This window comes from Anomaloglossus baeobatrachus, chromosome 9 (genome assembly GCF_048569485.1).
Source record: "Anomaloglossus baeobatrachus isolate aAnoBae1 chromosome 9, aAnoBae1.hap1, whole genome shotgun sequence".
Classification (NCBI taxonomy): domain Eukaryota; kingdom Metazoa; phylum Chordata; class Amphibia; order Anura; family Aromobatidae; genus Anomaloglossus; species Anomaloglossus baeobatrachus.
In genome coordinates, this window is record NC_134361.1 from 220474449 (window position 1) to 220486659 (window position 12211).

General features: G+C 47.0%; 1 protein-coding gene across 5 annotated transcripts in view; it reads left to right on the forward strand.

Moving 5' to 3' along the window:
- PTPN18 (protein tyrosine phosphatase non-receptor type 18) overlaps window positions 1-12211 on the forward strand; it is a 71925-nt gene that overhangs the window by 31938 nt on the left and 27776 nt on the right. For all 5 annotated transcript variants that reach the window (XM_075324580.1, XM_075324576.1, XM_075324577.1 and 2 more), the window contains exons 3-4: window positions 6832-6908; window positions 10579-10674. In XM_075324580.1, the coding sequence (XP_075180695.1) occupies window positions 6832-6908; window positions 10579-10674 (173 nt within the window). The remainder of the gene's footprint in view (window positions 1-6831; window positions 6909-10578; window positions 10675-12211) is intronic.

Here is a 12211-nt window from a genome sequence, read left to right on the forward strand (position 1 = left end):
GTGGACACACTATATATAGGTGCGGTGTATACAGGAGATGGGTGGACACACTGTATATAGGTGCGGTGTATACAGCATATGGGTGGACACACTGTTTATAGGTGCGGTGTATACAGGACATGGGTGAACACACTGTATATAGGTGCGGTGTATACAGGAGATGGGCGGAGACACTGTATATAGGTGCGGTGTATACAGGATATGGGTGGACACACTGTATATAGGTGCGGTGTATACAGGAGATGGGTGGACACACTGTATATAGGTGCGGTGTATACAGGATATGGGTGGACACACTGTATATAGCTGCGGTGTATACAGGATATGGGTGGACACACTGTATATAGGTGCGGTGTATACAGGATATGGGTGGACACACTGTATATAGGTGCGGTGTATACAGGACATGGGTGGACACACTGTATATAGGTGCGGTGTATACAGGATATGGGTGGACACACTGTATATAGGTGCGGTGCATACAGGATATGGGTGGACACACTGTATATAGGTGCGGTGTATACAGGACATGGGTGGACACACTGTATATAGGTGTGGTGTATACAGGAGATGGGTGGACACACTGTATATAGGTGTGGTGTATACAGGATATGGGTGGACACACTGTATATAGGTGCGGTGTATACAGGAGATGGGTGGACACACTGTATATAGGTGCGGTGTATACAGGACATGGGTGGACACACTGTATATAGGTGCGGTGTATACAGGAGATGGGTGGACACACTGTATATAGGTGTGGTGTATACAGGAGATGGAGGGACACACTGTATATAGGTGCGGTGTATACAGGAGATGGGTGGACACACTGTATATAGGTGCGGTGTATACAGGAGATGGGTGGACACACTGTATATAGGTGCGGTGTATACAGGAGATGGGTGGACACTCTGTATATAGGTGCGGTGGACAGGAGATGGGTGGCCACACTGTATAGAGGTGCGGTGTATACAGGATATGGGTGGACACACTGTGTAGAGGTGCAGTGTATACAGGATATGGGTGGACACACTGTATATAGGTGAGGTGTATACAGCATATGGGTGGACACACTGTATATAGGTGCGGTGTATACAGGACATGGGTGAACACACTGTATATAGGTGCGGTGTATACAGGAGATGGGTGGAGACACTGTATATAGGTGCGGTGTATACAGGATATGGGTGGACACACTGTATATAGGTGCGGCGTATACAGGATATTGGTGGACACACTGTATATAGGTGCGGTGTATACAGGAGATGGGTGGACACACTGTATATAGGTGCGGTGTATACAGGATATGGGTGGACACACTGTATATAGGTGCGGTGTATACAGGATATGGGTGGACACACTGTATATAGGTGCGGTGTATACAGGAGATGGGTGGACACACTGTATATAGGTGCGGTGTATACAGGAGATGGGTGGACACACTGTATATAGGTGCGGTGTATACAGGAGATAGGTGGACACACTGTATATAGGTGCGGTGTATACAGGAGATGGGTGGACACGCTGTATATAGGTGCGGTGTATACAGGAGATGGGTGGACACACTGTATATAGGTGCGGTGTATACAGGATATGGGTGGACACACTGTATATAGGTGCGGTGTATACAGGAGATGGGTGGACACGCTGTATATAGGTGCGGTGTATACAGGATATGGGTGGACACACTGTATATAGGTGCGGTGTATACAGGAGATGGGTAGACACACTGTATATAGGTGCGGTGTATACAGGAGATGGGTGGACACACTGTATATAGGTGCGGTGTATACAGGAGATGGGTGGACACACTGTATATAGGTGCGGTGTATACAGGAGATGGGTGGACACACTGTATATAGGTGCGGTGTATACAGGACATGGGTGGACACACTGTATATAGGTGCGGTGTATACAGGATATGGGTGGACACACTGTATATAGGTGCGGTGTATACAGGATATGGGTGGACGCACTGTATATAGGTGCGGTGTATACAGGAGATGGGTGGACACGCTGTATATAGGTGCGGTGTATACAGGATATGGGTGGACGCACTGTATATAGGTGTGGTGTATACAGGAGATGGAGGGACACACTGTATATAGGTGCGGTGTATACAGGAGATGGGTGGACACACTGTATATAGGTGCAGTGTATACAGGATATGGGTGGACACACTGTATATAGGTGCGGTGTATACAGGACATGGGTGGACACACTGTATATAGGTGCGGTGTATACAGGAGATGGAGGGACACACTGTATACAGGTGCGGTGTATACAGGAGATGGGTGGACACACTGTATATAGGTGCGGTGTATACAGGACATGGGTGGACACACTGTATATAGGTGCGGTGTATACAGGAGATGGAGGGACACACTGTATATAGGTGCGGTGTATACAGGAGATGGGTGGACACACTGTATATAGGTGCGGTGTATACAGGATATGGGTGGACACACTGTATATAGGTGCGGTGTATACAGGACATGGGTGGACACACTGTATATAGGTGCGGTGTATACAGGAGATGGAGGGACACACTGTATAAAGGTGCGGTGTATACAGGAGATGGGTGGACACACTGTATATAGGTGCGGTGTATACAGGACATGGGTGGACACACTGTATATAGGTGTGGTGTATACAGGAGATGGGTGGACACACTGTATATAGGTGTGGTGTATACAGGATATGGGTGGACACACTGTATATAGGTGCGGTGTATACAGGACATGGGTGGACACACTGTATATAGGTGTGGTGTATACAGGAGATGGAGGGACACACTGTATATAGGTGCGGTGTATACAGGAGATGGGTGGACACGCTGTATATAGGTACGGTGTATACAGGAGATGGGGGGACACACTGTATATAGGTGCGGTGTATACAGGATATGGGTGGACACACTGTATATAGGTGTGGTGTATACAGGAGATGGAGGGACACACTGTATATAGGTGCGGTGTATACAGGAGATGGGTGGACACACTGTATATAGGTGCGGTGTATACAGGAGATGGGTGGACACACTGTATATAGGTGTGGTGTATACAGGAGATGGAGGGACACACTGTATATAGATGCGGTGTATACAGGAGATGGGTGGACACGCTGTATATAGGTACGGTGTATGCAGGAGATGGGGGGACACACTGTACATAGGTGCGGTGTATACAGGAGATGGGTGGACACACTGTATATAGGTGCGGTGTATACAGGAGATGGGTGGACACACTGTATATAGGTGCGGTGTATACAGGATATGGGTGGACACACTGTATATAGGTGCGGTGTATGCAGGAGATGGGGGGACACACTGTATATAGGTGCGGTGTATACAGGACATGGGTGGACACACTGTATATAGGTGTGGTGTATACAGGAGATGGAGGGACACACTGTATATAGGTGCGGTGTATACAGGAGATGGGTGGACACACTGTATATAGGTGCGGTGTATACAAGACATGGGTGGACACACTGTATATAGGTGCGGTGTATACAGGAGATGGAGGGACACACTGTATGTAGGTGCGGTGTATACAGGATATGGGTGGACACACTGTATATAGGTGCGGTGTATACAGGACATGGGTGGACACACTGTATATAGGTGCGGTGTATACAGGAGATGGGTGGACACACTGTATATAGGTGTGGTGTATACAGGATATGGGTGGACACACTGTATATAGGTGCGGTGTATACAGGATATGGGTGGACACACTGTATATAGGTGCAGTGTATACAGGAGATGGGTGGACACGCTGTATATAGGTGCGGTGTATACAGGACATGGGTGGACACGCTGTATATAGGTGCGGTGTATACAGGAGATGGGTGGACACACTGTGTATAGGTGCGGTGTATACAGGAGATGGGTGGACACACTGTATATAGGTGCGGTGTATACAGGAGATGGGTGGACACGCTGTATATAGGTGCGGTGTATACAGGATATGGGTGGACACGCTGTATATAGGTGCGGTGTATACAGGAGATGGGTGGACACACTGTATATAGGTGCGGTGTATACAGGATATGGGTGGACACGCTGTATATAGGTGCGGTGTATACAGGAGATGGGTGGACACACTGTATATAGGTGCGGTGTATACAGGAGATGGGTGGACACGCTGTATATAGGTGCGGTGTATACAGGAGATGGGTGGACACACTGTATATAGGTGCAGTGTATACAGGATATGGGTGGACACACTGTATATAGGTGCAGTGTATACAGGATATGGGTGGACACACTGTATATAGGTGCGGTGTATACAGGATATGGGTGGACACGCTGTATATAGGTGCGGTGTATACAGGATACGGGTGGACACACTGTATATAGGTGCGGTGTATACAGGAGATGGGTGGACACACTGTATATAGGTGCGGTGTATACAGGATATGGGTGGACACACTGTATATAGGTGCGGTGTATACAGGAGATGGGTGGACACACTGTATATAGGTGCGGTGTATACAGGAGATGGGTGGACACACTGTATATAGGTGCGGTGTATACAGGAGATGGGGGGACACGCTGTATATAGGTACGGTGTATACAGGAGATGGGGGGACACACTGTATATATAGGACAGCGTAGTGCCAGCACTTTCCTGAGCACAATACTCAGAAGTAGGGATGAGTGAACCCGAATGATAAAGTTCTACAGAAAACATTTTAGGAACAAAGTAAAGTTTTTTTTAAAGGGTTTCCAAATGCAAAACAACATTGAGGGTAAACTGTAGACAGAGAATGCGATGCGTCTCCTGATGACATTTGCATACAGATATCATTATGCAAAGCCAAATATTGCAGTTACTCGTCATAGACTCTGGTGCTGTGTTCTGGAGCCCGGGGATTTCAAGCTGTTGGAACACTACAACTCCCAGCATTTCTATCCTCTGTGATGTCTGCTTTGTAGTGTGCCCGCCCTGCTCTGCGTAACAGCACAGTAGATGAGATGACATATACATTGGCTACTGCGCTCTGCATAGGCAGTGACCGAGATGACAAAGCTCTCAGTAGTATAGTCAACAAAATAGGAAAGAAAACAATGCGCTGCAGGAGCCACATCCACGAGGATAATGCTGGGTGTCACATTAGAGAACCCGTGCACAGTGCATCCGCCGCACTGAGAGGTCAAGGTTTTATGGATTGGGACTGGTGACGGGGTGCACGCTCCCTGCCAGGAGTGAAACAAGGGGCAAAAATAGGAAAGAAAAAAAATGTGTGATAACTGCAGGAACCACATCCATGTTCCTTTGTTTCTATTTTTGCAGTTGTATAATGTAGTTACCCTTGTAATTTCTAGTTTCTGCCTATGCAGAGCGCAGAAACTGATAACAATCAATAGCTGCCATCTGCATAGGCATAGACTGAACAGCCAATGAATACAGTACCGATTCATGTGCACTGCACAATACTAAGATGATTTTATGTTTTTACACTTTCTTTTAACCCTTACTTGAGTTAGGACGAGGGTGAAGGGCATATTCCCATCTCCAAGATCCTATATGTTGTAGGTGTAATAATAATATTAGCAAATACCTCCAATTAGAAATGTAGTATATATATTAATAATAATAATAATAATAATAATAATAAAAAAGTTTTATTAGTATAGTTCTCCTGATTAGCTATGTCTCTTACCTCATGTGCAGGGCATTGCAGCTCAGGTATCCATGGTTACATCCACTCAAATAGTGACAGTTAGGCCAGAGTCACACATGTAACTCGCGCGAGTCTCGCATCACATCACCCGGCACGGCCTGACACTCTCCGGACAGGAGTGTCTCAGCTGCATAGAGATATATGCAACCAACCCGCTCCTGTCAGTAGAATGTGCGGCCATGCCGGGTGATACTGATGCGAGACTCGCACCAGATATGTACGAGGCACTCGCAAGTGTGACTCCGGCCTTAGTCAGTCCCTAGTGGTCGTAACCATGGATACCTAAGTTGCTGCAATGCCCTGCACATGAGGTAAGTAATGTCATTAATCAGGAGAACTATACTACATTTCTAATTGGAGGTATTTGCTAATATTATTATTATTACACTTACTACATATTGAGATAGGATCTTTGAGATCCAGGTCAATTAAGAGTCAGAATCAGGATCAAGCACAAAGGAGAGCCAGGAAAGAAATCTTAAAGGGGTATTCCAGCTCCAAGATCCTAGCCCGATATATAGTAGGTAAATAATAATAACATTAGCCAATACCTCCAATTATGTACCATAGTATGGATCTCCTGATTAGCTATGTCTCTTACCTCATGTGCAGGGTATTGCAGCTTAGGTATCTATGGTTACAACCACTCATATAGTGACAGTTAGTCAGTTCCTAGTGGCCGTAATCATGGATACCAAAGCTGCTGCAATGCCCTGCACATGAGGTAAGTGATGTCGCTAATCAGGAGAACTATACTACATTTCTAATTGGAGGTATTTGCTAATATTATTACTATTACACCTACTACATATTGGGATAGGATCTTGGAGATGGGAATACCCCTTTATGCTTAGGGCTGGGGTAATAAAACTTTAACATAAAAAAAAATTGAAAAAAATAAGTTTTTAGAAAAAAAAAATCAGAGGCAAAGTGAAAACTATAATGAAATACAATAAATGTACTCGGAGTTTAATACCGTACTGGTGGACGTTACTCAGGGAGTGCTAATGGGTCACAGATCGGGGGGCACAATATATTACCTAGACGGTGCCACTGCCTGACCCCCAATCTCCGCAGCTGTTTGGAGGCCATAGTCTGGGGACCTCGGGTTGAGTGCACCATTTCTGTTTTTTTTTCCAGATGATCAGACGCGTGTCCCCGTCACATTACTGGCAGACGAAGCTGGATCTGACTACATTAATGCGAGCTTCATCCAGGTATATTTCTGTGATCCTCATGTGACGCCCCCTGGACTATCAGGTGGTCACAGGGTATTGTGCAATCTGCCCTTCTGTGCAGTATCCACCTCCTTCTTGGTTACGGGTCCCTCACCATATGGTGTTGCCTACATCAGTCAATGAAATCTTGGGACCACTCTGCACCACACCCACCAGACACACCAGTGGACGGCCTGAGTGGAATAGGGTCGCCCACTTAGGGGGTTGGTAAGGGGAGGTCAGGAGTGTCAGGAGTAGACCATGTAGTGTTGGAGGTGAAGGAGAGAGGAGGTCAGGAGCTGGGCTCCTTGGAAGCAACTAGGTGGCAGACGGTGGTCTGGGCCTAGTAGGAGCTGGACCCCCGGTCGCAGGGGATCGTGACATGGGGCATGGTATCGTCGTGAAGGACAGCCGGCGGCCTTGTACCATCACCGGGCTGGGACCAAAGCACGACGGGGTACGTGGACCCTAGGTCAGGGAGTAGCTTTAGGCAACCTGATAATTTACCCGACGAGAACGGAGCCTTCAAGATACGCTCTCCACCCGCTCCAAAATCAGGGTACTAGCGCAACGAGGGGGATAGGACTTTCCACTAAAACAGTCCAGGAAATCTCAAGCATGAACCTTGAGAGCAAGCTCACCCAGTTAGCCACACTGGGGAGCGGGACCCGACTAGTTTTATGCTACCGGGGCCAACTAAGAAGAGAACAAAGTGCCAGGAGGAAGGTCACGGATCACCAGGCAGCACCATCGGGGACGGGACCCAAACTAGCTCCCCTCAGTGGCAGCGGTGTCCAGAACTTTGGTTTATCCAGTTGTCAGTGTCATCGTTATTGGACTGAGTGAGTACGAAAGTGTCCCTCTTCGCTCCCCACGGCACTTCCCCCAATCACCATCACCGAGCCCCGGGGCATCCCCCTACCCGTGGAGGGTTCCAACATCCTGGAATCTGTTTGTACCAAGGACTATGACAAGAACAAGGGGGCATTCTCTTCGATTGGAGGAAAGAAAATTCCTACATCAGCATAGAAGAGGGTTCTTCACGGTAAGAGCAGTGAGGCTCTGGAACTCTCTTCCTGAGGAAGTGGTGATGGCCACTCACTGAATGAATGTAAGAGAGGAATGGAGGCATTTCTTGTTAGCAAAAGTATAGAAGGTTATAAATCGCATAATCTTACAGGTAGATAGAAGAGCGACCTAGATTATTAGAGGAATGGGGGGGCTGCAATACCAAGACAGGTTATTACACTTGGGGTTATTTAGTTTGGAAAAACAAAGGCTTAGGGGGATCTAATCACAATGTATAAATATATGAGGGGACAGAACAGAGACCTTTCCAAAGATCTTTTTACACCTAGGCCTGCGACTGGAACACGGGGGCATCCGCTACGTCTTGAGGAAAGAAGGTTTAATCATAATCACAGACGAGGATTCTTTACTGTACGAGCAGTGAGACTATGGAACTCTCTGCCGCATGGTGTTGTAATGAGTGATTCACTACTAACATTTAAGCAGAGCCTGGACGCCTTTCTTGAAAAATATAATATTACCAGTTATGTATATTAGATTTTATGACAGGGTATTGATCCAGGGAACTAGTCTGATTGCCGGATGTGGACGAAGGAAGGAATTTTTTCCCCATTGGAACTTGTTTGCCACATTGGGGTTTTTTTTGCTTTCCTCTGGATCAACATGTTAGGCTACGGGTTGAACTAGATGGACTTAGAGTCTCCCTTCAACCTTAAAAACTATGATACTATGAAACTATGAAACATCTGGCTGCCCCACTCCATTGCCCAACTGCAGCGGTGGTATTCCACATTACTACACACCACGGGTGGCGTCACGAACTCTAAATATACAACCCCCTGTAAATACCCCCATCATTTAACTGGCTGCACGACCCCCGGGTCTGGACGCCCCTCGAGCCACCACGGATCCGGATCCAAGCAGCCCGGCGGCTGACACGGGGTAGCGGCACACTTATATGTAGTCCTGCATGGTGGCATCCTTACATGTAGTCCTGCATGGTGGCATAGTTACATGTAGTCCTGCATGGTGGCGTTCCTGCATGGTGGCATCCTTACATGTAGTCCTGCATGGTGGTGTCCTGTATGGTGGCGTCCTGCATGGTGACTTCCTGAATGGTGGCATACTGCATGGTGGCATCCTTACATGTAGTCCTGCATGGTGGCGTCATGTATGGTGGCGTCCTGCATGGTGACGTCCTGAATGGTGGCATACTGCATGGTGGCGTCCTGTATGGTGGCGTCCTGCATGGTGGCGTCCTGCATGGTGACATCCTGAATGGTGGCGTCCTGCATGGTGGCATCCTTACATGTAGTCCTGCATGGTGGCGTCCTGTATGGTGGCATCCTTACATGTAGTCCTGCATGGTGGCATCCTTACATATAGTCCTGCATGGTGGCATCCTTACATGTAGTCCTGCATGGTGGCATCCTTACATGTAGTCCTGCATGGTGGCATCCTTACATGTAGTCCTGTATGGTGGAGTCCTGCATGGTGGCGTCCTGCATGAAAGCGTCCTGCATGGTGACGTCCTGAATGGTGGCGTCCTGCATGGTGGCATCCTTACATATAGTCCTGCATGGTGGCATCCTTACATATAGTCCTGCATGGTGGCATCCTTACATATAGTCCTGCATGGTGGCATCCTTACATATAGTCCTGCATGGTGGCATCCTTACATGTAGTCCTGCATGGTGGCATCCTTACATGTAGTCCTGCATGGTGGCATCCTTACATGTAGTCCTGTATGGTGGAGTCCTGCATGGTGGCGTCCTGCATGAAAGCGTCCTGCATGGTGACATCCTGAATGGTGGCGTCCTGCATGGTGGCATCCTTACATATAGTCCTGCATGGTGGCATCCTTACATATAGTCCTGCATGGTGGCATCCTTGCATATAGTCCTGCATGGTGGCATCCTTACATATAGTCCTGCATGGTGGCATCCTTACATATAGTCCTGCATGGTGGCATCCATACATGTAGTCCTGCATGGTGACGTCCTAAATGGTGGCGTCCTGCATGGTGGCATCCTTACATATAGTCCTGCATGGTGGCATCCTTACATGTAGTCCTGCATGGTGGCATCCTTACATGTAGTCCTGCATGGTGGCATCCTGAATGGTGGAGTCCTGCATGGTGGCGTCCTGCATGAAAGCGTCCTGCATGGTGACGTCCTGAATGGTGGCGTCCTGCATGGTGGCATCCTTACATATAGTCCTGCATGGTGGCATCCTTACATGTAGTCCTGCATGGTGGCATCCTGAATGGTGGCATACTGCATGGTGGCATCCTTACATATAGTTCTGCATGGTGGCATCCTTACGTGTAGTCCTGCATGGTGGCATCCTTACATATAGTCCTGCATGGTGGCATCCTGAATGGTTGCATACTGCATGGTGGCGTCCTGCTGTGAGTGTGAATGGGCTCATACATGGTTAGTTAATGAAGAAATTCCCTTTTTATAGATATCATCCATATACATTCCCATCCCTTATATATTCTGTATTATGCCACACCTCACCATGCATGCTTTAGCCTTTTTCCGAATTCTACCAGGTTTCCACCATACTGTTCCATATATTGATGCTGTCCATGCCGGATAGGTAGCATTGTAGTAACTGACATGATTGGATTCTGCAGGGTGTAGATAAGCAGCCGCGGTACATCGCCACGCAGGGACCCCTGAGCCACACCGTGGTGGACTTCTGGAGGATGATATGGCAGTATAATGTGAAGGTAAGCATGGCCGCCGGCATCTCTCCGCTCCATAACCATTCACTATAATAGTAGCCGATTTGTATTGGCCCTTGTCAGCCGTGCGTCCGTAAAAAAAAACCGGACAGGTGACGATCGCCATAGGCTATAAAGGGTATGTGTGAAAAAAAATGGATGCACATGTACCGGAAACAAAATGGACAAATTGAAAAAAATATTCCAGGGATGGAGACCTTCTGAGGCACCTTCATGGGTGTAGTTTTGGGCTAAAAATCATTATTGCAATTGAGCCTCATTAAACATTTTGCACCATTTGGTTTTTACCGGCCGTTTATTTCCTTGTGGATTAGTGTCTGCAGAATGAGTTTACTGAGAATCCATCAGTGAGCTTGATCTGAACAGGAGTTAGTAACTCTTTGAGGTTGACTTCACATGTCCTGTAACCATCCGTTAGAACGGATCCTGTGCAGAGATCTGTTGGGAAAAAGTTCTGAAAACACACCTTTTTGTCCATTTTTAAAGAACTGATCCAAAAATGTGCATCTCTGAACTCCTCTGTGCTGATTTATGACCTGTCACCGGGTCCTTCTCCGATATCACACAATCAACAGAGCGAGAGAGGAGTGAGCAATCCAGAGATCCTTTATTCCATGCAAATCAGAAGGTCCATAAAATAATCCACCACACAGAGGGTAAAGTAGTCCAGGAACACGGATACATTTTTAAAGAACTGATCCATTTTTTTAACATTGGAGTCTATGGAGAACTGATCCGTTACCAGATTGCTATTTAGTCATCCGGTACTCTTACATTTGTAACAGATCCGGGGTTTTTTTTTTTTCAAATGGGAGAAAAATAGCAATCCATTAACGGATCCCTTCTCCATAGTCTGCAGTGTTAAGAAAACGGATCCGGCAGACATCATTTGGCCAATGGATCTCTGCAGGATCCGTTTTAGCGGATGGTTACGGGACATGTGAACTCAGCCTAAAATGTGCATCTCTGAACTCCTCTGTGCTGATTTATGACCTGTCATTGGTCCTTCTCCGATATCACACAATCAACAGAGCGAGAGAGGAGTGAGCAATCCAGAGATCCTTTATTCCATGCAAATCAGAAGGTCCATAAAATAATCCACCACACAGAGGGTAAAGTAGTCCAGGAACACGGATACAGTCCAGTCAGATAAGTGATAAATGTCCAGGTCTCTCTGGGGAGCCTCAGCTTCTCCCACAGAGGATTTTTTTTATGCTTTTCTAAGGTTAAATATTGATTTTATGTAAAATGTTCTATTTGTTTAAAACTTTGTATTTTTGCATTTATACGTTGTGAGCCGCTCCGAATCTTTGGAGTGGTGCCGCATACAATTTTGACAAATAAATAAATAAATAAATAAATCAGTCACAATCCTCCAGCAGTCCTTTTCCAGGAAAATCGGGGTTTCTCACAGTCTCTCTGGGGTGTCAGCTTCTCCCTCAGAGGATCAATCTTACTCCTTCTCTCATGTCTTTCTCAGCCAGAATGAATAATCCCCCAGGGAAGCAGAGAGCTTGGTGGA